At 46.4% G+C, this 26,745-nt stretch overlaps 1 protein-coding gene across 1 annotated transcript; it reads right to left on the bottom strand.

The window, feature by feature from the left end:
• Positions 1-6: 6 nt before the first annotated feature.
• On the bottom strand, positions 7-26,536 carry LOC139110439 (uncharacterized). Its single transcript, XM_070670249.1, has 5 exons — positions 26,130-26,536; positions 22,429-24,139; positions 22,013-22,274; positions 18,948-19,255; positions 7-6,650 (listed from the first exon to the last, which is right to left on the bottom strand). Exons 2-5 carry the CDS (start codon positions 22,898-22,900, stop codon positions 6,571-6,573), a joined length of 1,122 nt encoding a protein of 373 aa, XP_070526350.1. The 5' UTR covers positions 22,901-24,139; positions 26,130-26,536; the 3' UTR covers positions 7-6,570.
• Positions 26,537-26,745: the final 209 nt, after the last annotated feature.

The following is a 26,745-nucleotide window of genomic DNA, read 5'->3' on the forward strand; positions in this document are numbered from 1 at the left end:
CTCGCAAACCGGACAACTAGTATGTATATTTTTGCATTATAATAATCTCGTTATACATAAACGTTATTACAATATAGAAACATAAACTTCTTCTTTTTTTTCTTTTTTTTTTTTCTTTTTAATAATATTTCATCCATTGTAACGTCTCACAACGCCTTGCTATGATACACACCTCGTGGTCGAGATTATTATATTACTACTACAATCCCGTGAAATCTCGTCAGCGTGCCCGGAATACTCCACTCGCGTGACTCTCCTCCTTGAATAAAACACGCGTGCCTCGCGTGCGAGAGCGGCAAGATGAAACTTGCACACAGCTTTTTGTCCCGCTTGTTATTTAAGCGCACGCACGTCGCCCAATTTTACCGAAAAAAAAAGAAACTCCCCGGCGGATTAATTCACGTATATTTTAATCGTGTCGAGACCGCAAACTCGATTTTTTTATTCAATACGCATTTACGTAGAGATTGATCTCGCGTCGTGAAAAATTGAGGAACTCAATGATCGGTTCGGTACACGGAATATACTCTGGCGAATGTTTAAAGATGTGTATAAACTTCGCGAACTTACACAATGATTGCGAGATTTCGTCGGTGACGTATGTTGTTGGCATGTTATTTTTGCAGCGACTGATTTGTTTATGAATGTTCGCGTTCCCTGTTCGTTCACTGTTCGTTTGGTGTTCGTTCGCAAAGTGTATACACACCTTAACAATTTTTGATACAATAGAAGGCTGAAAAAACAGCGACAAGTCCTTTCTTCCTACGGGAAAGAATTGTACGAACGCGAGATTTTTCAATTTCAAGGAGTTCGATAACATTGAGCCGTGTGTCTCTCTCAAAAATCCCTCAACCTGCGAATCTCTCGTTCGCATTAGCGGTAGTACCTGTAACTGTAGACGCGAAGCTTTGTAGTTGAAATTTTGTACGTTTTATCGGTGCCTCATTTCTTTTTTTTCTTTTTTTTTTCTTTTTTTTTATTTTATTATTGCGAACACATTTTTACCGCCGACGAATGCACGCAGTTACCGGCGCAATATCGAAGCTACAAAGTGAGAAGCAATGAGAAGCACGAGAGTCATTTTTGCTCAACGATTCCGAGCGCGATCCAACGATCGCGAAACAATTCGCTTCTTCCCGAGTAAAGGTTCCCTTCGTGCTCTTGCTCGTGTAACGAGCCGCAAATTCAGAAAAATGCTTGCTCTCGTAAAAATGCGCGCACAAACGATCGTACCCACGTCGGCACTATGATTGTCGAACGGAATCGGAGCGCGCGTGACGAAGACAAGCGCCGGCTTGGCACACGCAGCATCCAACATCTCGCGGGCGAAGGAGAGCTTTAATTTTCCTTTAAAGCACGACATCGATCCTCGGCAAAGGGAAGAGGGTCGTCGTTAATCGTCACGCAAGTCGGCGTGAATTGGTACCGTGCCTTCATTCGGTGGTATCATAGTGTCGTAGGAAATAAAAACGCGACCAGCGCCAGACATTTCTCCCTTCGAATATCTCTGTATTATCTCCGTTTAGTTCTCGACAAAGTTTCTAACGTCCACTAAATGCGCGTACACTTGTCGAACTCGATTCGCCCTCGCGGGAGCTAAACTACCCGAGGTAAAGCCGCGAGCGCGCGTGTATTAAGCTACTTAATTAGCTCGCTGATTAAGCGGATCTCTCGCGTTAGGCCAAGTGATCTCTCGAAAGCGTATGCAAAAGTGAAGACGGGAAAGTGCCGGCTCGTCGCGAGAGCCGGGTTTAGTGAAAAAAGATTCCCGTACGCTACGTAACGCCTATCAAGTGGCCTTAGAAATTAGTAGTTACAGGTAAAAAAGGGGGAGTCGTTATAGAAAAGATTTTTCACTCAACGCGTAGCGAATTATTGCATTTTCCGGTCGCCGAGACGATCGACGGCCGAGAACTATAGCCGAGATTCTACGGGCGGGAGATCTACGGCCGTGAGCTGCTTCAAGATTCTCTACGTTAATTAACTACGTTAATGTTTGTCAGTGAGATCGCCTGCGTCGTCTTCTAACGTAACAACTTCTGTGGCTTGCTCGAACAGGAGTATTGTAACGAGGACGATTCGGCAGCTCGAAAGTGATAGTTAATCTCGGAGTCGCGAACGAAAAAACGCTTCGTATCTCTGTTTTGGAAGAAAACGCCTCGAGCTTGCCGAATACATCGATAAAAACGTAAATGAATTAACTCGGCGTTGAGCTAGGGGCATTAAAAATTTCGAGAGAGGAGGACATCTTTGACGACCGGGACCTATTGCTGTCTCACTCTTTTTACGCGGTCGTCTCTTTCTATCCAAGGGCCGAAGTCTGTAAAGGGCACACTTCAGTCTAGTTGCGGAGCCTCGGGCGTGCGGACGTGTTGCTAATCGCTCCGCAATCTCGCGTATTTTCGATTGCGGATAGGGAAGTGTCGCATACGAGTATGTGTCGACGTTGTCGAGTCGGGAACGGACAATCATTTTTTGCACACCTGAGTTACGCCACATGTCGTTTTGTGTTTAGTTTCGTCCTCTGAAAAAGTGTACCGGAACGACAAGGTTAAATGGCGGGTGCAGCGCAACACACCGAGCGTCCGACGTCACGCTCCGCCTCGAGCCTTTCCGGCTTCCATCATTCTTCGGCAGGTTCCGGTAATCACGCCACCGTCAGAGTGAGAGGTCCGCACATCGTCCGTCTCTCTTCGTCGCGGCCGCGATTCTCGTCTCGTCTCGTCTCCAGGAAGTGAATTTGGAAGAACGTGGGACAGTTAAAGTGCACGAGGAACATTTACGCACGCGGCCCGTCTCGTTCGCTGCATGGAGTAAGGACTCGGACGTTCATTCTGTCGACGAGAATATAAAAGTGACTCTTGGACAATGGACAACGTTTTACGCCGTAGCCAGTGCCTTTTGACAATTCGAGGAAGGACCCAGCGTCGTGGAAGTGAGCTACGAATATCCAGAGTGCAAAAATCTACAACGAATGATCGTCCGTCGCGTTTATTTAATTTCAATCGTAAAAAAATCGCCGCGATGTTCCACCGTCATTATTTCGGTTTTCCGGTCGTTCGTCTCGCGAGTGATTGTGATAGTGATTATAAAAAAAAAAGCAGAGCAGTGTAAAATAGTGTAAAGTGCCACAACATGTCAGGATTATCTAGCAACTGCACGGAAGGATGGACAGGAACAACAGGAAAAACAGGAAGGACAGGAAGGACGGAAGGACGAAAGACAACCTAACCTATAACCTAACCGGAAAATAAAGGTAAGTGAACCAGCAACACGCCATCGGCCGTAGATTACTTAATTATCCTACAGAAATTAACGTAATTAATTAATATCCGAATCTAAAAACGCCCGCGCACGGTTTCTTCTAGTTTAGAAAAAAACCTACGCGTCCAAATAAATTATCGGTAATCTCTAACTTACATTTTTATGCGATGCACATCGCGAAAAATCGGCGGACTACTTTCGCCGATTTAATTGCGCGACGCGAACGTGCCTGCTGATAACTGATCTCGGTTCCCTTTTGCGGCGATAAACAATTGTTCGCGTGCGATCGGTCGAGCGGTCAAGCCCTGCGTCGGTTTCCTGGATAGAGCAAAGAACGCGTCGAACGCGATCGGCGAAGTACAGGGATTTTTGCGGTGAAAACATAATTTCTTTTAATAAAGGACGGTTGCGTTTAGAATAGTGAAACGTAGCAACGCAGACGCGTTAATTCGGCACGTAGGACAGAAAAATTGACGAGTAGAAGAGATTGGTCGATAGACAAAGGAAATTCCTCTTGCCGCTTCTATTACATTTCGAAGATACACTTGTATATTACGTTCGTATACACGTGAGGCTGGTAATAGTCGCGAAAATTTTTAAACTCGCCTGTGCTTTCTCCTCCTATTTTTTTTCCTTATTTTTTGTCCTCCCTAACAACTCGATATTCCGCGTCGCTTTAATTTTACACCGCGGAAACGGTATTAGAGACTAATGTGTCATTATACATATATGCGGGCGTAAACTCCAGTATTTATAGACGTTATCGCACATTATCTCATTGTCAAATAGAAAAAGTTATCTCGCGCTAACCGTGACGATCGCTGGCAAGCTCGCGAAAATTCGAAACTCCGGTCGAACTTCTCGTAAAACGATACGTCCCGTCTAAAATTAGTTCACGGAAAAATATCACATTTATTTTTACATTTATGCCGAAAGACGAATAAAAGTGGCGCATTGCGAAAACTGCATTTAAACTTTAGTTACGCGTCTCGAAAAAAAAATAATAAAAGAGCGATGTAATAAATGTCACGGTCCAGAAAAAAAAAATAAAAAAAGGAGAAGAATAATGTTCGTATCAATCCAAACGATTCAATTTAGTTTCGTATTCAACGCGAGAAGGGCTCTCGTGAACGAGAGGGATTTTCGCGAAATTCCTATAAATTTCTTTCGACCTTAGCAAAATTGAAGTTCGACCTCGTTATGTCACAGAGAACTTTTCTTGCCAAATATGACGGTTATTTTTCAGCACGAGATTGTATTCTATCGGTACGTAAACGGCGGCTATGTAAACGAAAACTATATTTTATTTTATCGAGATATATATTATATATATCACTGATGCTATCACGAGGCGTCATCTATTTTAGCGACGTCAGATTTGACCTGACGTTCCAAATGCAAATAATTTCAATCGCGGGTAGGACAAACGGCGCGATAAAAGTTCGGCAATAAAAATACAAAGCGGTTCGCACCGCGAGCGATGATAGCGTATACATATAAAAATAGCAGGCGCTTTCCGTACGAAGTACAATAGCAAATTTATGAAGACGCAAAAGCTGTACGCATCTCGCTATAAATTTATACAACTATGACCAACTCGACTGCAAAATACAAGATTTATACAATCGAATTATGCTCGGCAAATATTTTCCATGCTCGCAGAGAGAGAGAGAGGGATTGGGGAAAAATAAATGTATCGGAAAAAGTTTCTGCTAAATCACCGTCATCGTGGCAAAAAAAAAAATAAAATAAAAAAAAATATCCGATAAAAACTTTAAGCAATTAGTCACAAAGCGAAATAGGAAACTGCAGCGGGGTGAAACGAATAAAAATACTTCGGCTGTTCCGTGCGTGAGTTGTATCCTTATTCGTACAGCAACATGTACAGGCATACACACACGCGTACTTGAATCTTTTAGTAAGCTATCGCCAATATAATAATGCTCCGATTTTTTTTTTCTTCTTTTTTTTCCTGAATCGCGCGATCTCGCAGTGGGCATTTCTTTTTTTTTTTTCTTAATGACAAGTTACAATTGACAACAACAAATTTGGCCTTTATCTCGACTATCTCTCCGATATGCTACAAATTGTAGATAACAAACGTTCCTATGTACATCTTTTTACCCGCGGGAAAATATCCAAAAGGCCGTCGTCGGCGTGAGGAATCGGCGGCGCGATAACCCCCCCCGTTCGTTGAGCCCGTAATTGTCTTTCCTTGTCCTGGAAGACGTGTAAAAAAAGCACCGGAGAAATATGCGTCCTCTGCGCGAATAAGTGCTCGCGTATCCCGATTCGGGTTGCAATCTCCGAGAAAATGAGTAGATGAGAGGCCTCGTGAACCAACCGATTTCCTCGCCAACGGACGGAGTGCCGCCTCGTTTCGGCACCGCTTCTCGCGTGATTTTCACATTCGTTCCTTCGTTGTGACATTCGGTGTGCGACCTATCGTCGAAGTAAATCCTCGCGAGAAAATCTGCGCGAACTTCTCGTCAAAGATCGCGATCGCGCTCTTGAAAAATTACAGCCCGTTTCCAGGCAGATCGGGCGCTCTTAAATCGCACTCCCTGTGACAGATCGTCGCGCATTTTCTTAACCGGATTAACGAGAAGTAAAATAATTGTCGCGGCGACGCTATTAAAAATCGCCAGCCTCGACGTGACTCCGCTCAATGAGGCAAGATGTTCATTATTAGGTTTGAGCACCGTTTAGTCTCATTGGTCAATTTAGCTGAATTGGCTTCGTGAATAATTCAAATTGCGTTCTGGCTTCGTATTTGTAGTCGCGTTTCTAATCGGAGTGAGCCCTTGTGGCGAGCCTGGAATTGAGGGCACCCAGTCTGCATCGATACGAGATATATGTATAGCAACGTGACGCTTTCGAACGCGGCGACAATACAATCGACGGCGCGACACGGTACGTCGAATGTCGCGATCAGACATTTACGCGGAGGCGCGTCGCAATAACGTTTCTCGCGGCGCATGATGCTCGTCGACGCAGACGGCGCGTGCTTTTTTTAGCGTCGCGTTAAAATGCCCTAAAATAACATTTAATCAACGTGCCGTCGATCCGAGACCGATATTTCTCACCGTCGTCTCGGAATTTTCTTTTCCGAAAGTTCGCCCGGACGTCTCCGCGAACCGAAGCGCGCCGGCGACGTTGATTCCCAAACGACGTTGTCCGTCGTCGTGAAATGTGTCATCGTGCCCGTCGCGAAGACGAGGGCTCCGCCGTGTCACGTAGCTGGGGCGAATCGAGATCGACGGGCGAGAGGTGCATTTCCGTCCGGAGGAATTCACCCCCTCCGCCTTAAGGAGGCGCCGTGACATTCTCGAACACGGAAATGTCTCTGTTCAGGGAGTTCAGCAGCTCCTCGTTCTCCTTCCGCACTGAAACGATAAGAATGCCGATAAGTGAAGTGAAAAACTTATCTCTACGGAGGCGATACGACACAAAGCTGGCATTTCGCGCTCCCACGCGTTCTCGCGACAGTAACATAGACTCGTGCCGTTTTGCTTTCTGCGCGGAGATACGGATAGATCTTTCTTAACTTCGACGGCGGATTAAATTGCACGATCGTTCGCGAATTAGAAGTCGCGCGGAGCTTTCAATTAGCTCTGTCGACCGTTGCGGTGGAATTATATTACGGAAGTTAAATTCGCGAGCAAAGTTAATCACTGCGAAGAAAACGCCATTTAGCTAGGAAGATCGGGGAGGATAGGGGGAGGCGTTGTTAGCGACTTGGAGAGTGTAGCTGAAATTTCAAAGCTCTCGATGTTCTAATAAAGATGGCATAACGGAGATTATTCTGCGATTTAGAGTTAGCGTTCAAAGTTGGAAAGTTCTTGATTTACAATTGCGCTTAGCCGACTCTTTCGAGTCGGACGCCGGGCTCAGGAAGCTGCTTTGCGTCAGGGTGATGACCACTACCAGCACCGCGGCTGCCAGTAGAAAGATAAAGGTGCCTAAGACGATCATGGCGATTCGCCGATGACGTCTCGCCTGCTCGATTTGCTGCGGGTCCTCTATCTTCTGCGTCTGCTTAACGTCCGTTTTTGTCGGACGGACCGAGTCCTGTCGCGAACCTGCCGCACTTGCCCTTCGTGGCCTGGTTTTCTTGCTGACACTGGCTCTTCTGCCATCCCCTGAAGTTTCACGTTATATTCACGTATGCATTAATGTTAAAGCGTTTCCCGGTACGCCCGCAGAAATTGATCGACGGAAGTGATAATCTCTTTTGTGGTCGCTCCGAAGCGAAAGCGCGATACAGTCCGTGCATTTTTAACGCACGTTACGGCGTCGCGGAAAGTTCAGAAAGTCAAGTTTCATCCGATTACATTTTGATATCGAGAAAGTACGTGAGACGTGACCCACGAGATATAATTTCCACGAAGGCAGTATCGACTCGGGGAATATTGTATCTGTTTAATTATACCTGAGTGGAAATTTATATAGCTGATCTGATTTTGTAGCTCGTGATTAGATCGCGCAAATTAAATATATTTAGAGACTATCTTTAAAGAATAGAGTTGTCATTTAAAAGAAAAAAGAAACAAAATCTGTATAGTATCGGTCGTTTCGTCAATGTCCAGCGCGGACGATGTTTCTAAATAGATATCTAAACTTTTTTCGCCGTGTACTTTGTTTACTGTTGTTGAGCTGACCTTACGCAAATCTCGCTCGACTGCCGAAATCACCGGACGAACAGGTTCTTGCCGTTCACTGCCCGCGCGTCCTCCACCTTGCGAGCTTGGATTCTCGGAACGCAAAGATTGCCGGCCAGATGTAAACACACGCACGTACTTACACTACCGCAGCGGCAAGAACCGGTTAGCCCGATGGATTCGGCAGTCGAACGCGCGTAGGATAGATCAGAACGTGCAGTAGACTAGTACGCGACGAAAAACGTTTAGTCATCCAGCTTTTTTTAGCTCGTCATTAATTAGGAATAATTGTGTGGTACTTGGACGATTCGAGCGTTACATTTCCGGCTCATTGGTGGACAATTTGCTAGACATCCACGAGATGAACCGCGAATTTAGCTAGCATAATTATTAGGCAACGGTGGGAATCAATTTTCACTCGGGTAGGTACGGGAATTAGAGCATTTCTCTCATTCGCAGTCGTCGTTCAATTATCTCTCCTACCTAAAGGAGTCGGTCTGCTGCAGCTGTTTGTCCTCGAGCGACTCGACGTGCTGGAACGTCTGCTGGAACGCTGATCGACGTCCAAATTGCATCTAGACCGTCTCGGAGTACCGGTCTGAGAGCACAGATTAGGGGAAGGCGATCTATCGGTTAGGTCGAAAAAATACCGATCGGTTTGCAAGTCCAGAGTGTCGATGGCCGGTGGATACAGACTGGAGCGACGACCGGCTCGCTTATCCGGTTTGCCGAATGACGCGCAAGTGTCCTCGGTACGATCGTAGAATCCTGACGACAGATCCTGGCCGGTCGCGGCCGCAAAATCGTCCACGTAGAGAATTATTCTTTCGCACGACGCGACGCTGCGCCGTCGTCGTCGATTAGGATCCTGCCGATTATTAACGTCCATGGCGAGGGAATTTCCCTTGATTACCCCTGAGAATTCGCGCCGAGAAATCCGTACCGTCGTCACATTTTCGCCATCGACCGCTACGTGTTTATTCGACCGGCACACTTGGCACACTAAGAGATGAACTTTTCCGCGAGGGAGTTGTAAGTCTGACACTTATAAAATGACCGATCCGTATTCCGTCGCATTATCGATGATGCATATCGCGCGTTCGAGGGGCTGCGCTTATCCATCACTTTGTCCTCGCAGAATCCGGCACACGTAAAGCGCCGCCGTCGGCCGGGAGATAATTATTTCTCGAAATAACGAGTCGATTTCGCTCGGAAACTTTAGTCGCGCATCGCCGTAGGCTAAGGGAAAAGATTTTTATGGAGAGCAGGTGATAAATAACTAAGAGGCTATTTATATCGCGTCGTAAAGGGTGATTAAAGTAGATCGACCGCGGTTTTCACGGGTTTCCCATCCCGGCGAGATAGAACACACACGTACACACACTCTCTTTCTCTCTTTCTCTCTCTCTTGCGGGCGCTTTCGCGCTTAATCGCGACTTCGATACGCCGCAACAAGCTTGAAGAGGGCCATATCTTTCATGTACGTCAGCAGCGTGCGAATATTCTTGCGAGAATGCCGCCCAGAGTGCTTCTCGTGCGTGAAATGTTTGCAAAATAATTCGCGACATAATTGCCAGCGAGTTATTCGGCTTTATCCGCGATCTCAAAGAGATTAAAAAAAATATTTAATTGCACTCGTCTCCGGTTTAATATAATTAATTCTTTTAAATAATTTTGTTAACAATATTACGCTCTAGATATATTTTCTGTTAAAATTAATAACGTATCATTGTAAACCTATAAAATGTCGGTATTAAGATGTACACGTCGGAGATAAAGTTATCTATAATTATAATAAAACCACTTCAAGTTCGAAAACGTCGGAATAACTTTAAAATCTCTTCTAATGAGATGATTAAGCCGTATAACTATGCGAGTAACGTTCTTGGCCTTGATTCTCAAGGATTTTGAACCCGAAGACACGACGTTATTATTAATTATCCTTGTAGCGCTATATCGCGCGGGTATCTTATTATAATAAGCCCGCTAAAGAGAAAAGCAAACGCTGACGCAATAAACGTGGCTGCGCGTTAATTCTAAATCATCATCGCAAACCCGATTAAGCGCATCGAGCGGCTGAAATTTCGGAAATAAATCCGCGAACAGCTGTTAGGTCAACTTACTACGGTTGGATGGAATCGAAAAAAAATTGTTCCACTTCCCTCGTGCTTATTTTTACGCCTCGAGAATACGGGTCGCCGTTAAAGCTGTCCCGAGCTCGCGACGGGAAGCGAGCGCCGCGAAATGCAATCGCGGGAGCGATAATTATAGAGGGGAAACAAAAGTTCTGAAAAAGAAGAAGAAGGACGGCTAAAAACGTCGTTGATCCGCCGGTGGACGTCACCCTTGGGTTTATTGCGACGCGTATTTTTAGCGACGCGGATTCAGCGGGCACCGTCGATCTGCCGCTCGCCGTGTCTCTTTCCCCGCCGCCCAGAATCCGTAAATCGCACGCATACACGCGTGTTTCCACGTGCACGCCGGTAAATATACTCGGGCAAATATTTAGAGAACTCGCCACCCACGAGTGGCGGCTAGAATTATTTGAATATCGTCACTGGCGCGCTGGGCGAAGATAGCGATTGATTTCTTGTCGGTTCTCTTGACAAAGTGGGTTCGACAGACCCTAGACGAGTGTGTTGCCCGGAATGGACGGGCGGTAAACGACGGTCTCAATAGTTAGGTTGTCGGTTCCTTTTTTTTTTTTTTTTTTTTTTTTTTCTTTTTTCTTTTTTCTTTCTTGTCGTTCTTAGATTTATCGCGGAACGGAAAAACCGCGGTATCGGTTCACCCGCGTTTCGATAGCCGCGCGATCACGAGATTGGGAAATTAATGCCCGAAAACGGAAACCAAGTGTAGCGCCATAGGTGGGCTCTCTTTATCACGGCCGACGACGGTCACGGGCTTCCCAACCCTCCGCCTTGATTGAGTGCATAATCGGATGAAAAGTCTCGCGGTTCGTAAAGCCGGGCGGCACGAGTTTCCCAACGTTTCAGCTCGAAAGACTTCTTGCGGTATGTGACAAATTGCCCGGGCAATCACGCTTGAGACCGTAAATGCGATTTCGCCCGATTCGTCGTATCCGGCGTACTTCTCCCGCTGTACAACGCTCGAAATTCGCTCCAGCATCTCTCGTACGCTGAGTCTCCCATTGATCCGCCGCCTCTTGGCGCTACGCTAGACATCGGTAATCGATGGGGCTCTCGTGCCGGTTACAGATGCTAGCACGTAGCGAAATACTGAATGCTACGAAGGACCTAATAACACCCCGGGATGCTGGAGAAGCGCGGAAGAGCGAATGACAGGCGTAACAGGTGATACAGGCACTTACAGTGCCGCCGGAACTGCGGATGCAGCATCCGCGGCAGTTACTAACGGCAATGCGCTATTAATTTCCCAACTGCACTCCCGATGTCGGATCTGCCTAATTTAGGTCGCGGAGAGAATATTACGGAAATATAAAATACACCGCGACGTCGGCCGTAATAACGTCAATAATAAATTTTAATATTCGGCGGTTTTCGTAAATAATTTAAATTTAATATTAATATACGTAAATGCACGTACTCGTGAAACTTTAATAGCGAGCGTAATAACGTTTTTACGTTATTATTTATTTTCTTTTAACGAAGTATTTATTATGAAAGGGCTCGTGGGTGTATTTTTTAGAGCGCGAGATTCTTTAAACTCTTACAATTTTCGAATGAAAAGTGTACGAATAATCCGGGCTCAACCAACTCTCTACCATCGTGCAATAACTGAGGACTAATATTTGAAGCTCGCGAATCGGAGCGAGAATACTCCAAAAGAAGTGATTCCCGTCCGAATAAATGGAGCTCGCGCGCATATTGCAATCCGACGTTTCCTCGTGGAGATAAAAAAAAAAAAAAGAATATTACGAGAAAAAAATGCTTTTAATGGCACGAGTATTAAAGGAGACGTGTAAAATATTAAATTTCTTGACCTACGTCAGTCCAATTGCGGCACGCTGTTACAGCATTCTCTTCCCTTTTTTTCTCGTTCTTCGTCCGCCTCGTAATCATTCCGAAAAAAATGTATAGACGTTATGACAGGTTGTGTGTTACGATGCCAATAAAAAATAATCACCGTATCTTTTTTTTTTTCTCGCGAGCGAAGACAACGCGGGGTACAAAATTATTCCAGACTCATTTGCGCCGGACGTGTTTATTTGCGCAAAGCGCGAATTTTGCCTTCCAAAAGACTCATTCTATTAAATCGACGAAATAGCGGCGCGATCGTCGAATGTGAAATGCTCTCCGGGCCTCGCGCATCTCAAAAGCGCAATCAAAAGCAATTCGAGGCTTTGACCGCAAACTTTGAAGTTTGAATAAACCAACGAGCTGCGCGTTACCAAAGGGGGCGTCTGTTTCAACACCCGCTTGACGTTGTTCTGATTTCGTGCAAGGGAGAAATATCATCGGGACGCGCCGATGACTGAGGGAAAACACGTCTCGAGCCGGGATACTCCGAATAAACCGGGCTTTGTTATGAAACGATAGATTTGCAATCAAACGAAGAGGTAACGTCATCGGAGATGAGGCTGCCCTGTCGCTCATCCGTCGCGCAGATGAATGAGAAACGTGGTCGTCGAGTTTCGCCGCGGTAGAACGAGAGAATAACACGAGATGAGAAATAGCGTGACGACTACACGCATCGGACGTCAGCATTTCCATTCCGGGCAGCAGAAGGGGTAAATCTAAAATTATCGCGTTTGACATGATGTATGTATCGTTAAAATTAGGAAAACAAGTACTATAAGGCGCGTAGCTCGGAACTTCCAGACCGGAGGCTGCGCTCCAATGGAAGTCACGTTCCCTTTAAATTATTCAAATTGACGCAGAATGCTGCCTCTCGCGAAATTTATCGCGATTAAATTCATCTTACACTTTTTTCTTTTTTTTTTTTTTATGTATATATATATATCCGCCCTCGAAGACCTCGCTCGGGAGAATAAATTTTGGCTTGAAATCCGTTTCTCAACGAGAAACTCGCGATGCCCTGCCAATTGGTGTTTACTTTATCGGCCTCTTATGAGGAACGACATGCCTATCCGATCTAATTTCAGCTCGAGTTCCGACTTCGTGTTCGGTTGTCGAAATTAATGGGAACCGCAATGCGCGGAATGCTATATTCCGCAGGATCGTTTCGTCGTCACTTCGAAAATCGCGATTGGCATCGGTAGCTAAGTGCGTAGCCCCGTCGCCACGGAAATTCTTTCCGCTCGCGTTTTACGATTATTAATCCCAGCAGCTTACGGAAAACAGGTAGAGATTAACGGGAATAGCCGGCGCGTTCTTTTATCGAAATTATACGTCGCAGTGGCGGGAAGGTAAAGTCACGAAATTATTATTCCGCCGCATCTCGCGGTGAATCTCGCAGATTGCTCTTTTCTCTCGGTTATCGCGAAGGGAGAAAATGTAGAGGAGTATCCATCATGATGATACATCGCGTCTTTACCTTCGCGGCTTCCGTGCGTTAAGTACAAGTAGCGCATGCAGCGAGACAATGAGCTGTCGAGGTGTCGCGCTCCAATTTACTGCCGAGATCGATCATGAACTGCGCGAGCTCTGGAAGCGCCGAAACTCCAGCTTAATGGACTACTCGCGTGGTCCAGCAGCTAACAGGGCCTGCCAAGAACTCGGGGGGGAATCGCTTGCTCCCGATTTCGTTTTTTAATAATACTAAATAAGCGGAAAAATCGAGAAATCGATCGGCCTCGAAGAAATTGACCCTATTTCGGCGCGGAGCCGCCGCTTTGACGTCAGCACGCGTTCTACGGCGTCGAAACTCCTAACGGCACGTGCAGAGAAAATTTTTTTTTTTACTTTTTTTTTTATTGCATAAACAGCAAATCGTATCGCTTGTTGGCGCCGATGAGCCCAGTGACGCGCGCGGGTACAAATCACATTATTTTAACGGCACCGTCGCGGCGGCGAGATCCGGGTCGGTTCCTCGCAAATGAAATTTTCACACACGCCGAGTACGTATCTGCGGGGCTTGAGCGGGAGCAATTTAAAGAATCCATGCGCCGGGAAGCGCCGGAACAGAAGTGCTTTCAAATTACGACGGGAGTATTTACGGCCCGCCGCTTTTAATCCCCTGAAACGCGAAAGAAGTTAAATCCATCTGCCAAACCTTGTAACCCGCGGATTTGCGCCTCGATATTCGGAAATACATCGAGAATGATATAAACTTGCCTCGGAAATTCTAATACGTTTCGCACCTGCGGCTGCGGCCCGGTGAATCAAATCGGAGGGATCCAACGTATAAAGATCCAATCTGATTCCGCAAAGTAATATAATCGCATACGCGAGTACGTATGCGCGTGTTAAATTTCATTCCCCAAATGCAAATGGACCATTCCGCGCTACGTTAAATTCGGTGCCACATTGTTACGTTTAAGACTTCCCTTTTTTCCAATTGGCGAGCTACGACTTTTTTTTTTTTTTTTTTTTTAAGTTTGTACCTCGAGTGGACAAATTTCGGAAAGTGGAAAATAAATTAGCAAAAGCGGCGCGTGATATTTTTACGATAATTCATTCGGTTAATTTTAATGATAGTTAATTGAGATTTATGCGCGGTCGGGATCTATCGGCCGGCACGAATTCCCAAAATACTCAACCGCGGGGATGCAAATGATCATTATTTCAGCGGCGACGACAGCGTGTCAATTTATCGCGACGCGTCGAAATGCAGTTCGCGCTTTGCGACACGTAGGTGTCATCTGATCACGCACGACTACGCGGCAGCCGCGAATTAACGCGGCCCCGGAGTTATGCAAATACCGGACACGTATAATTCGCGCGGTGAATGTCATCTCCTAACTTCGCAAGATCGATAAACACGGCTTTACGATATTGCCGAGGCGCACCGCGCGCGAGCATAATGGCCGGCGACGTTACGACCTTGCGGAAATAAGCCACGGCGCTCTTTAAAAATTTCCCAGCCTCCGTTTTACCTGTACCACCCACCCCCACCCCCTCTCCACTCTGCCCCCTTGCCCTGACAGTGGAATAAAAAATTCACGTACTTAGCGGTGCAGCTTTACACAGCGCGATGTAAAAGCAATGCGGCATTAGCGCTTCGGAGAGCCACACGCAGTCGGCTGACTTTAATACGCGCGAGTTATTTTTTTTTCTTCTTTTTTTTTTATACGAGAATAAATGTAAAATTTTATTCGCCGTTTAATACATGTAAATTCCTCGCGGACGTCAGCGTGAAACTTGGGGGGAAACTCCGCAAGCGGATTTTCATCGGGTTACGAGCGCGGGAAATGTATGGTGCTGGATTATGAACTTCGGTTCGAGCACCGGCTCAAAGGATTTACCATACAATTGGCAGGTGGAAGTAATTAAAGACCGCTAATTGATTGATCACTCGATCCAATGTAGGCAAAATGCGCGATCCGCGAGGAAATGATCGTAATGAATCAACTGTGGCAGTTGTAGGTGTAACCAAATGTCAGCAATGACGATCGCTCTATATTCGTACCCTTTAATGACGTGCAACGTCAAAATCGAACGCCGACGAGAATCAAGCGCCGGTGTTCGGGCCTGACCTGATTTTCGCTCGTGAGCGCTAAACGATGTAAACGCGATGCTGTAAAGTGCCGAAGCGAGATGCCGTCCGTGAAACCTCGTCCGCTGAAAGTCGTCTTGCGAATTTAAGATCAATACGATCCCCGGCGATCGCTGATCACGTTACAACGCCTATAGAATCGAACGTAGCATTCGACGAGCTATCCTTCGCTAATTTCCCCGAGACGTCAGACCGAACGAGGATCGAATTCTCTTTGGTTTCGCTCGATTAAATAAATCCGCTTGCTTCCCGCGAATCGAATAAATGTGTCTGCAAAATGATCTTTATTTCGTTATCGTTTAATTCAATCGCGACGCAGGCGGAGCGGATTCGCTGAACGTTACTTCTGAAGTGTGAATAGTAGATTTATATGCCCGCGACGAGGAAAATGTGTATTCGATTAAAACGTATATATATAATAATGCTGACGTCGACAAAGCAGACGGGTAGGAACGTATGCGGCGCTAATCAATGCAACACCCATTTTTTTGCAAACAATTCTGCGCCCGAGCGAGACAATATCCGATACGTTTTAATTGTTAAAACCCGGCGTACTGTAAAAATTCAGTTATATGCAAAAATAATCAATTAATCAATTTTGCATGTGCATTTAAATGCGCGTAAGCGACATTTGCTGATAATTGTAATCTATACAATAGATTTGATTTCAATTTAACGTATCACAAATATCGCCGGACATTTACGTAGCCAATTAATAAATTCTCCCATTTTCCAGCGTAATCTCACAAAGATTAACAATTCTATGACATTTTCCACGGAAATGCACAAGCTATGCTCAAAAATAATTAATAATTTACACCTTCATTTAAAAGAAATATATTTTACGGTTAGGGGGAGGTTAAAAATGCTGAGGCAGCATCTATTATTTATTATTACGCGAGCGCAAAAATAAATGGACACGCGTAAATTAATTTACACGCTGCCACGTGCGAATTAAATTCCGTCGACGATTTAAAACTATTCCGCCGATTTATTTCTTGGAAGTTTATTAGGTGCAATATTAAATATTGTGAAACCGCGGCGTCGGGGATCGTCAAACGAAAGATTAATAATCTCATCTCCTCGGATCAATAATACCGCGACGTTTCCTACCTACCGCACTTCGATGACATTCGTTTCCGCAAATCTCTCGACGTAGAAACATCGTTTGAGCTGTAAGTTCCAGTATCGACTATGACTTGTTGATTTCGCGCGGGATAGTGTATTTATACAACGTCATTCGCACTTTGACGCGTTATATCGAAAACGGATATCACTGATGGCCAACAGAGATTTGAGAAAAAAATGTAAATTTTAATTAATTTTAGCAGAATGAAAATAAATAGCTTAAGGCAAATTTTAAAAAGTAGGTATCGCATCAGGCAATAAAAATCATTACACTAGAGCGTCGAGCTTTTCGAAAGTATTAACTAACACCCATTTTTAATTATAGAGGAGAATTTTCAGAGATTTTCTCTCAACGATAATTAATCCGTGCAATAATGCTCTTTTTTTCTTTTTTTTTTTGTTTGGCATACTTGTTGCTGGTGTCAACGATTTAACGGTTCGTTGGGCGATATTTCGAATTGCGAAGCAAACCGCGTCGATCTCGCCGACGGCGATTTCGCGAGAACGGGATTTTATTTTTGCCTTACTGCTCTCAGGCATGGATGATCCAGGAAATTGTTTTCTCTCGAGGAGAATTAATTCCTGTGGATTCTCTCCAACTGTTTTAAAGCGCGGAGAGAGTGAAAGAGAGAGAAAGAGAACGCGAACACCGGAAATGTGGGAACCAGTCGGAACTTTAATTTTATTTCTCGCGGTGGTGCTTCTCGATCGGGTCACAATCGCGACGGGGGGAGGGTCATCGGCGAAATTGCAATCACGTCCGTCGCGGGGTAACATCGCGTATCCTGCGGCACTCAGTCTGTTATCACGACGAGATCCACGATACCTCGAAGTATCTCCTGACGCGCGCAGAAAGTAGACCGCACTTGTCGCGAACGATTTCCAACGAGCTTTCGGGAGCTCTGGCACGACGAGTGCGAGCTTCAAGGTGGCTCAGCTGCGGAAATCCGACGGCTGACTGGAGGATTCGCAGACGCGCGCCTTTAATTTAGAAACGCGGAGCGCCCTCGACCTCGCACGCTGCTACATGCGGTTTATTTGCGCCGGTGGAGATTCGCACGAGTGCGTCCTGCCCGGTTTACGACACGTACGGGCCCGAGAAAAAGTGCTTTCGTACTGGATCGCAATGTCCAGAAGTGTCATCAGTCGCTTTTGCATGCGACACCACCAGCTAATTGGTGGGAATCTCCGGCGCAACTCCCTTGCACTTCACGGGAAAAGCCACGGTTTAGAGAACCATTGACGGCACGCTACTTGGCGCACGGTAAAACGCGGTTTTGCGGTTTTCCGGAAAGGAGACCACCGGCCGCGCAAACCACCAACGACGATGACCGAGCCATTATCGCGTACGAAATCAACCTGACAATTACCATAATTAAATCACCAAGCGCAGAGACCTTGCGTCACGTCGCGTGTCAATTTTAGAAGCAGTAAATTTTTCATCGAGATCACATCGGCTCTCTTATTTAATTTTTATAACACGCTTGATTCAAATTGCGAATGGCAGCGCAACGAAAAGCGGTTTATCGAATTTTCTCGGAAGACAGTTAATCCGTGTACAAGAAAATGCTCTTTAATTCTTTTCGCGATTTCAAACGGGCAGATGATAAGAGGATTTATCAAATCTGAATTCGCGAAAACTTGGTAGTGCACTTAATCGGATTTGCTTGAGCGACAATATTGTTTCTTCAGTACAGCCGGATTGTATGATAAAGACGCATTAAATCATTAATGCCTTGCAACTTCATCCGGAGGTTACCACCCTCGGGACTGTCCTGCATATTTTAGCACCCGTAATCCGGCATAATTTTCTTCCGCGTTCCTCCCAACGTATAAATCCGCGGCACTGTTTAGCTATTATTTTCGAATGCATCGCATCAACCATTAGATAGCTTTCCGTTCGTGAAAAGTACGCCGTGAATCTCGTGCTTTATCGCGTTCTAATAAAATTGTCAGGGGATAAATTGAGCATTTATCGGGGATAAAACGTTTTTCTAAATGACCATCTGGAATATCTGTTTCGCAAATACAAAGGACGCAAAAAAAAAAGTGAATTGCGCCAGCGTAATAACGTTATAGAGCACAAAGAAAATAGATTGAACGTTAAAAAATATTATTAAACGCTCCCTTTAAACTCAAGTGAAATAAGGGAAGGTAAATGTAAAAGTCTACGGACCTCACGAGAAGCGACAAATTAAATTTAATAAATGAATAAAATTATACGTGCGCGAAGCTCGAGTTTCTAATTAAAGGCCAAGAGTTTTTTCGTCGCGTCTTCGTCGAGCCAGCACTTACCCATGTCGTCAATTATAGGCGCCATTCGTAACGTAACGCCGACCAGGAGTAGAGACATGGCGAGCAGAAGACAAGCGGTCGCGACGATCGTCCAGCGTGCGCGAGGTGGAAGTTCCTCCGGATCGACGAGTTCCTCCTCCGGACCGACGGGATCGATCCTGCGTCGTTTACGTTTGCGCTTTCTTCGCGGTCGGTGATACCTTCCCTGAGACTCGTCCACTTTCTCCGGTCCGCTCAGGGTCTCCTCCTCCTCCAGTTCGTCGGCTACGTTCAACGCCACGTAGTCGTCGTCGTCGTAATGAATTTTTCTATAAAGGAGACCCGGACGGATGATAAGAACTGGGAGCCTTCGACGACTCGCTCTTTGCCGCGACGTATGGAAAAATCGCACGAATAATACACCGTGCCATTGTTTCAACAGCGGCGGCTATTGTTCATCGAATCGTTACTCTCGATCAATATCGTTTCGGAAATGAAACGCGCCGGCACACCCGCCTCTGCGTCTAACGTTTAATTTAAATTGGAAAATAACATTTTTCTTGTGCATCTCACGCGGACGTGCAAAAATAGACCCGTTCCCTCTTAATTAACCTGTCTAATAATAGAAAATAATTATCGTCGCGAGCTTACAAAAATTTCCGAAGACTTGTTTCTTTAGAAAGGGGATTAATTAAACTGGGACTGACTTCGTCTTTTCTTCGACTGTTCGTGCAACGCGGTTTATATTCTAAAACTTAGTTTCTGTGCGAGACCGACTATCGACGTGGCGTTGTTAATTAATTAAATCTATGTTTGTTAGCGCTTCGTTCGCAATCTGAACAGCGGGAATATATTTCTGTAGGCGGCGTACCGATTGTGAGGGCTTGAAAAAGGGTGAGCGATGAACGAGTATCGATCATCGTGGTACCTGCATTGTTCGTGAATCTCGAGAAGTTGCTGTTTGCTGCACGCGGATGGCGGTGACTGAGAGGTCGACGTTCATTGTTATACTCTCTCATTCGAGATTTGGAATTAGGAACGTTACTCTATTTTTGATCGAGCAAAGAATCCCAAACGGCACGAAAATAATTAAAAATAAAAGTCAGTCAAATTTTTGCGATGCTGCGAAATTAAACGCAAATATATAGAAATTAATTACGTTTCTTTTCTTTTTTTTCTAAGCTAATTAAAGCTTAAAAAAAGTTTTAATTGCACATGTTACAGAATATTAAAAAAAAAAAAAAATGTAGGCTGCGAATAAATCTTTGCAAATATTTAATAAAAGGCGGCTGAAAATGTGCTGATAAAAATAAAGACGGTGTGCGTGGCGGAGCCTATGTATAGTTATGCTGACGTATTAAAAGTAACGTGGAGAATCAAACGGGAATGTTTGGCGAATTTGCGGTGAAACTTTCAATTTGCTATCTATTGCACGACGAAAGGCACGGTAAACGTGCCGCGGAAAAGCGGGCCGGCAATTCGATATACGTTCATAACAGCGAACGGGAGAAGCAGACCCCGATATCGAGCTGAACAAAGAACAATCGTTGCACTATCTACGTCACACACACGAAGGCCGTCACGTGCTCTCTGAGTATAATTTTAGAAAATGCCTCTGGAATAGGACGGAAAAGTGGAAAAACGATAACCGAGGTGCCGGGACATTGTGAGGAACTGGATGAAATTCGCGGCGGTGATAACAACCGGCGTGCGGTCGGACAATGGCGAATTTGAGCTCGATTCGCGCTATTATCGCGGCCTCGCGCTTTTCCGTCGCTCAAGCTCGAAGCAAAATTATACATCTTCCGGCACCACGCCGCTTTCGTCACTCCGCAATTATGCAGCGGCAAAGTTAATTCCCGGGGATTATAAATATATTATGTCCAAAGTTCATCTATTAATAACGCTTATCGAGAGAAATGCGAAAAGCTTATAAATATAAGTCCACCGCCGGCGACGGGATATTTAATTAAAAAGATGTTCGATAAAGAGGAAAAAGTAAATTGACGTGATAATAGATTCGATCGTATCGAAAGAGACCATGTCAAGTGATAAATGTCGATGTCGGATCAGTCGTTCGGGCAACTAAATTCTGACATTTTCTCTCTCTCTCTCTCTCTCTTTTTATCTCTCTTTCAAAAAAAAAAAAAAAAAAGAAAAAAGTTTCAATTAATACTGCCATCACGATATGTCGGACAGTTATTTGATAACAGTCAAGATATGTTGTCTGATCTCGTGCATGTATCTATATCGCTCCTGTCATTACGTTAATAGGTTCGGTGACGTTTAATTAATAAACAGTGCTTAAAATACGATATAGAAACTACGCACTTTAAGGAATTTATTAATAAAATTTATCGCTAAATAAAGTAAACTGAAACTTTGAAATAAAATCTTTATTAAACAGTCGTGATTTCTTTTTGGGTGGGATTTTTAACAAATGATGCGATGACACCTTTTCGTGATCACTAATCGCCGCCGGATATCTCTCCAGTTTCATTATACGCTCTAACGGCGGTACCTTTCCTTTGTTGCCCAGGTTATTCGGCCGCCAAACCGTATTTGCCGAGAGCGGCATATGACAGAGGCGCGCAACGCACCACGCTGACCCAGTTCCAGGGAGCATGCTGGCTCACCGAAACCGTATCTCTCTCTCGCTTTCCTCGTGGACGGCCGATCGAATATGGAAGAAGGACGAGGGTTGCGACAACACTCCCGACGACCCCGTAAACGAGAAGACGGCGAGGGAAAATTCGCGAGCCCGAGAAGAGAGTTTGGCGCGCGGCGATGCAGCTTTACGGAGACCGTAAATGCGAAAACTATGCCAAAGTGCATGCGAAGATTTTGCGAGACGCTTCGAATTTCCGCAAGGTAAGATAAGTCAGTTCCAGCGGAATTTAAAGTCGATTTGCGTCTTCGTGAGGAATGTTTTCCTTTTTTTTTTTTTTCTCTCTCTTTTTGTCGCAACGTCCTAATTCTTGACGTTAAGAAAATACCTCGGCACGACGTCGGCATTAGGAAAAATCTTATTCTACCGCGAAGGGATTATTACTGCCGCGATTCGAACGTATTTGAAGTGTACTTACAATTGAGCTGCGCTTTGAGAAAAGTAGCAGGCACTTCGGTGCAGCCGCGGATATTCGCAGGAGTCGCCGAGGACTTCCTTAGCCCTTTCAAAATTTATTAACGCGACGTCCTGGTCGCCGTCAATGCCGAGCAGCTCGAAGCGCGAATCGAGGCCGGCGTGAACGTCTTGGACGACGCCTTGAAGAATATTTGGGCTCCTCGAATGCCTGCGCTTCTTTCGAGGGCTTCGAGGACTTTCGGAGGCTCTTCTCCGTCCCCTTCCTAGCGAATAAAAAGAAGCAGAGTTAACGAACCCCGTTAAACGATCAACATTTAATTCTGAACGTTCTCGTATGCGAATAAACGCGAATATATTTATGAAAAGTTTATCCGTTGTTTTACAAAATTAATCGCGTTGTCGCGGCGATTCTCTTACCGTTCGATAACTTATGCGGGGGGAGATCCGTCGCGTTGTTAAGATAATCGCTACCGCAGGGCGCGGAATCGTGGCGTCTACGACGATGGCGGTGATGCTGCTGGTGATGCTGGCCCTTCTTCTTATTGTGCGGCTGCGGCTGCGGCTGCGAGTGCGGGTGCGGATGCGGATGCGGATGCGGGTGCGAGGGACGATGGTGATGGTGATGGTGGTGATGATGGTGATGATGGTGATTCAGTGAAGAGGAGGCCGTCGAGGTCGAGGTCAATCTAGGTCGGCGCGGGCTGGCGGGCGCGCTACCGGAACGTCGGCTAAGGGTCGAAGATGCCTTCATCGCTTCCACCTTCGTCTCCACCAGGGCGGCGAGCACGGCCTCGAGACGAGCGACTTCCATACCGCCGCTGCCACCATCATCCGTCGACACCGCCTTGTCGGCGACGTCGGAAGTCGACGGCGTCACCGTCACCGTCATCTCGTCGCTTGGCCTCGACGCCGCCGTCACATCGCCGGCCTCATCGATAGCGATCGTGGCGATGCCGCGATCGGCTATAGCGCGGGACCGATCGGCCCGCTCCCGGAAAGATCACAAGCCCTCTTCCCTCCGTTTCGCCGCGACGGCCCTCGTGTTGTCCGCCGATGACAGCTCCTGCAGGAAGCGCGACAACATCAAGCCTGCCGGCGACCGCTGGACCGGGGACGGAGGAAGAACGCGAAGGTTAGTCTGCGACGTGGTTCTTTCCGCGGTTCTCTGATCGGTGACTATCGCCGCGATACCACTCCGCCGTTCATTAATCTTCCGCGGGATTTCCGGGCGACGCTGCTAACGATCTTCTTCCGCGGTAACGATAACAGCTACAAGCCGCATAAAAGCTGGTAATCACCGTTGTTCCAGCGTGTTCGCATTAGCACCCGGTGCTTCTTGCACTAACGACTGTGGGCGAAGTGAGTAGGTATCCTTCTTCGCGTAATCCGAATCGAGGAAACGAGCGGCATAGACGCTCGTTTCTGTTTATTTCGCGTGCCAGATAATGCGCAATCTGTGAATGTGAATATTTCGGTACTCCGCAAGCACTCCAATGATATCTTTCTAGATCTTGCTCGCTTACTGACCCACCGATTGACAGAAAAAATAAAGCGTTGATTTATTTATTCGTATTTTGTTTGCACTTCTCGCCGTCGGGGACTTTTGAAAATCAGTCGGAGATCCTCGCAGATGTGATTACGCGCGCCGATTAGCCTCGCTTCGCCAGGAAGAAGCTCGGATTCGTTCTGTTGCCCGGTCGATGGTCAGCTTCGCGATGCGAGTCTCAGCCGGATTCGCGCTCCATTATCGGCGATGGCCGTGCATTATCTGACGGCGAATATCAGATGATTCGCCGTGCCCAACGAAACGAACGATTCCCCGCGGTTGCCGTAAATTTCTTCCAGCGGCTCCGCCGGCGCTCGCGTTTCCATCATACGCGAGTATCTCTGCCACGAGTGTCTATTTTACGGGATGATTTGTCGGGTCCACTGTGCGCGCAGATCTCGAAAGCGTCCGAAAAGTCTGATGCCGCCACGCGTCCCTCAGTCTCCCGTTACATATCAGTGTTCGCTACACTGCAGTTTCTAGTACGACGAAATATAATCTTCTTCAACCGTTCATCGATCCTCCGCGATTGGCCGCGCCGTCCGATGCCTTCCTCGCGTAAACTTGAAGTCCCTCGAGCCCCTTTAAATCACCAGACACGCTGCACTTGAATATATCATTTGACGGCGTAATCTTTCGTCGACGTTGCCGCGTATCGCGTTAGACACTAAATTTACGACGCGGTTACCGAGATACGCGGCCGATTGGCACGATCTACCCCGGACACGTCACCGTTAGGGGAAGCTTAAAGCGGCAGCGGTGATGGATCGAGCGGTCCCTCTTCAAGGAAAATCAGAATCCCGCCGGTGGTACTCGTTTCCGCCTGGGCGATCTCCCGCAGCCCATTCCTGCGACCCACGTTAGCTAATGACCCCGTTCCTTCGTACGACGCAATGCGAAGGACGGTCGAAGCACGCAACCATGGCCGGCTACAACGCGGCGGATGGAATCGCGCAGATATCATCCCCCCGGATAACTGGGATTGAGAAATGTTCGATAATCTCCGTACGACGGGATTCTGTGAGATAATTGTTGTCGGCTATCAAATCATTTTCGAGATCACGATCCGCGCGTCTCCGCAGTAAATTCCGCAACCTTCGGTTATCTCCAATTAAAACGTTAACAGCGAAAAATTATTAGCCACGTCGACGTTAATCTTTCATTAAGCCTTTATCGCCGATAATTTACAAATTTTCGGAACGCTTCAAAATCTTTAAACAATCTCGAACGATGCACGAGTATTATCTCGATAACGATGGAAAGCGGTAATATTCCCGGAATGTTTGTAGAGCCCGATAAATAACTGAAATCCGCTTTGTTACTTTATTTTGGAAAACTATTCGAATAGCTAAATTAAATTTGTTATGCGTATACGCGCGTTTAACAGGATATTGTAGATAAATTTTAACGTTGCGCAAAAATTTAGCGAGAAGAATTCTTACGCAATTAAATAAATAAAAGAAAAAAATTGTCGCGCTTATTAATTTTGACGCAATCAGAGAAGGATTTTTCGTAGAAATCTCTATCTAATTTAAATGCGGCGATAGGAGAGCCGAGCAATCTTTTCATAAAAAACGGTAAACGATGGAGCAAGTGAAGTGGCTCGTTGGCAAGTACTATCGCTCTAGCCTCTAACATCAAAGCGTCTGAAGGACTCGGCTGGTTAGCGCAGCCGATGCACGTCGGTGGTATCGATACGCTTTGGCAACCGATTGACCATAAAGCTACCCGATACCGCGCGGGTATGCCGAGAATGCTGGACTGCGGGAAGACTTTCCCGCGCTTTGAGCTATCGGATGATCTCGCGATTTCATCCGTATCGCGAGCCCGAGATCAGCGAATATTCCGGGAAATGGGATCTGCGCCTCGATTTATTTTTATCTCCGAACGCTGCTCTAATTTGTTCACCGCGTGACGCAGCATCCAATCTACTTATGTCATCCTCCGAGTTTTTTTTTTTTTTCCGAGCGAACCCCAAACACCTCGCCAACGAACCGTTCTCGCGCCCCTGCGGAGATTAAGGGAGGAGATGTATCTGTCTTGAGCGTACATATGATATCTCGCGGGGCGGGAAGGGGGGCCGAAACAAAGCGCACGCGAGGGGATAACCGAACGTGCGACAAAAAGCGCGGCGAGATGATAAAAAGCTGCAGAGAAATGAGACATCGTCAGCACAAATGCGTCATTTCTCCAAATACCGTTTCTCGCGGAAGTACTTGCGAAAGTACTGTTCTGTGAAAAAGTGTCGTATTACCTTTAAAAAGCGGTAAGACACAAATAAAAGATCTCGGACTTTATATTAAGAATGTCACGGGTGCGGGTCTGATCGTCAAAATTATTATCACTTTTTATATTATTTTATTTTATTTTATTTTTTTAAGAGAAAAAGTCGACTCCGCGGAAAATAAAAGAGACAGATCTGCAGCGAGTAGAGAATGGGGGCAAAAATAAAAGAGACAAAAAGGCAGACTGAAGCTGAGTGTAACAGATCTCTCGAGCGTGAATTGCCCGCGAGTGCTTATTGTCGCACACAAACGCGTCCTAGGACAATACTCGTTCATGTGTTACTCACTACTCGCGACTCTTCTGTGCGCGTTTACTGGCGGTGTATTACATCGCTCCTGTCTCGCGAGGGGATGCTGACCGGACGGTCCGCGGCTCTTTCGTGCGCGAAAGGCCGCGACGCTTCCTGAACGCCCTGTGCACCCTCGCGCGGCACGTCCGCGAGGGATGACCGAGCTATTAGCGTACCACGCGGGGTGGCTGCGTCACGTTGTTAGCTGCACCACGCTGGTGGCTGCCACTGCGATCGGCGGCACCCTCGGCACACACATACATGCGGAGACGGTAACGCGCACCCCCGACGGAGGGATGTCGCGTGCGCTGCGACTGCTAGCGATCGCCCGAGTGTACTGGGGTAGCGTCGCGACGCGGACAGGGTTGGTGGCGGGCAGGTAGCCGATCTGGCAGGGATGCGTTCAGCCCTACCCCCTCTCACCGACGCCTCCACCAGCAGCACTCCACCGACGTCGGCGCCGTCGTCGACAGACCACTCTTCCTCCCTTCTCCCAGCTAGAGCTGGACTCTAAGGGTGCCAACGAACCGAGATGTTTATCCTTTTAAAATCCTTATTACCTTACTCGCACGCGCTTTTTATTCCGCACGCGAACGCGCCACTTTCAGAAAAA

This window comes from Cardiocondyla obscurior, linkage group LG20 (assembly GCF_019399895.1).
Source record: "Cardiocondyla obscurior isolate alpha-2009 linkage group LG20, Cobs3.1, whole genome shotgun sequence".
Lineage (NCBI taxonomy): Eukaryota > Metazoa > Arthropoda > Insecta > Hymenoptera > Formicidae > Cardiocondyla > Cardiocondyla obscurior.

Bases quoted from the DNA above. Each gene is read 5' to 3' on its own strand.
- LOC139110439 (XM_070670249.1), bottom strand. From the start codon at position 22,900: ATGACGGTGACGGTGACGCCGTCGACTTCCGACGTCGCCGACAAGGCG. The intron at 22,275-22,428 runs GTAAGAGAATCG...TTTATTCGCTAG, and splicing joins CCCGCATAAGTTATCGAACG to GAAGGGGACGGAGAAGAGCC. The intron at 19,256-22,012 runs GTAAGTACACTT...TCTCCTTTATAG, and splicing joins TCTCAAAGCGCAGCTCAATT to AAAAATTCATTACGACGACG.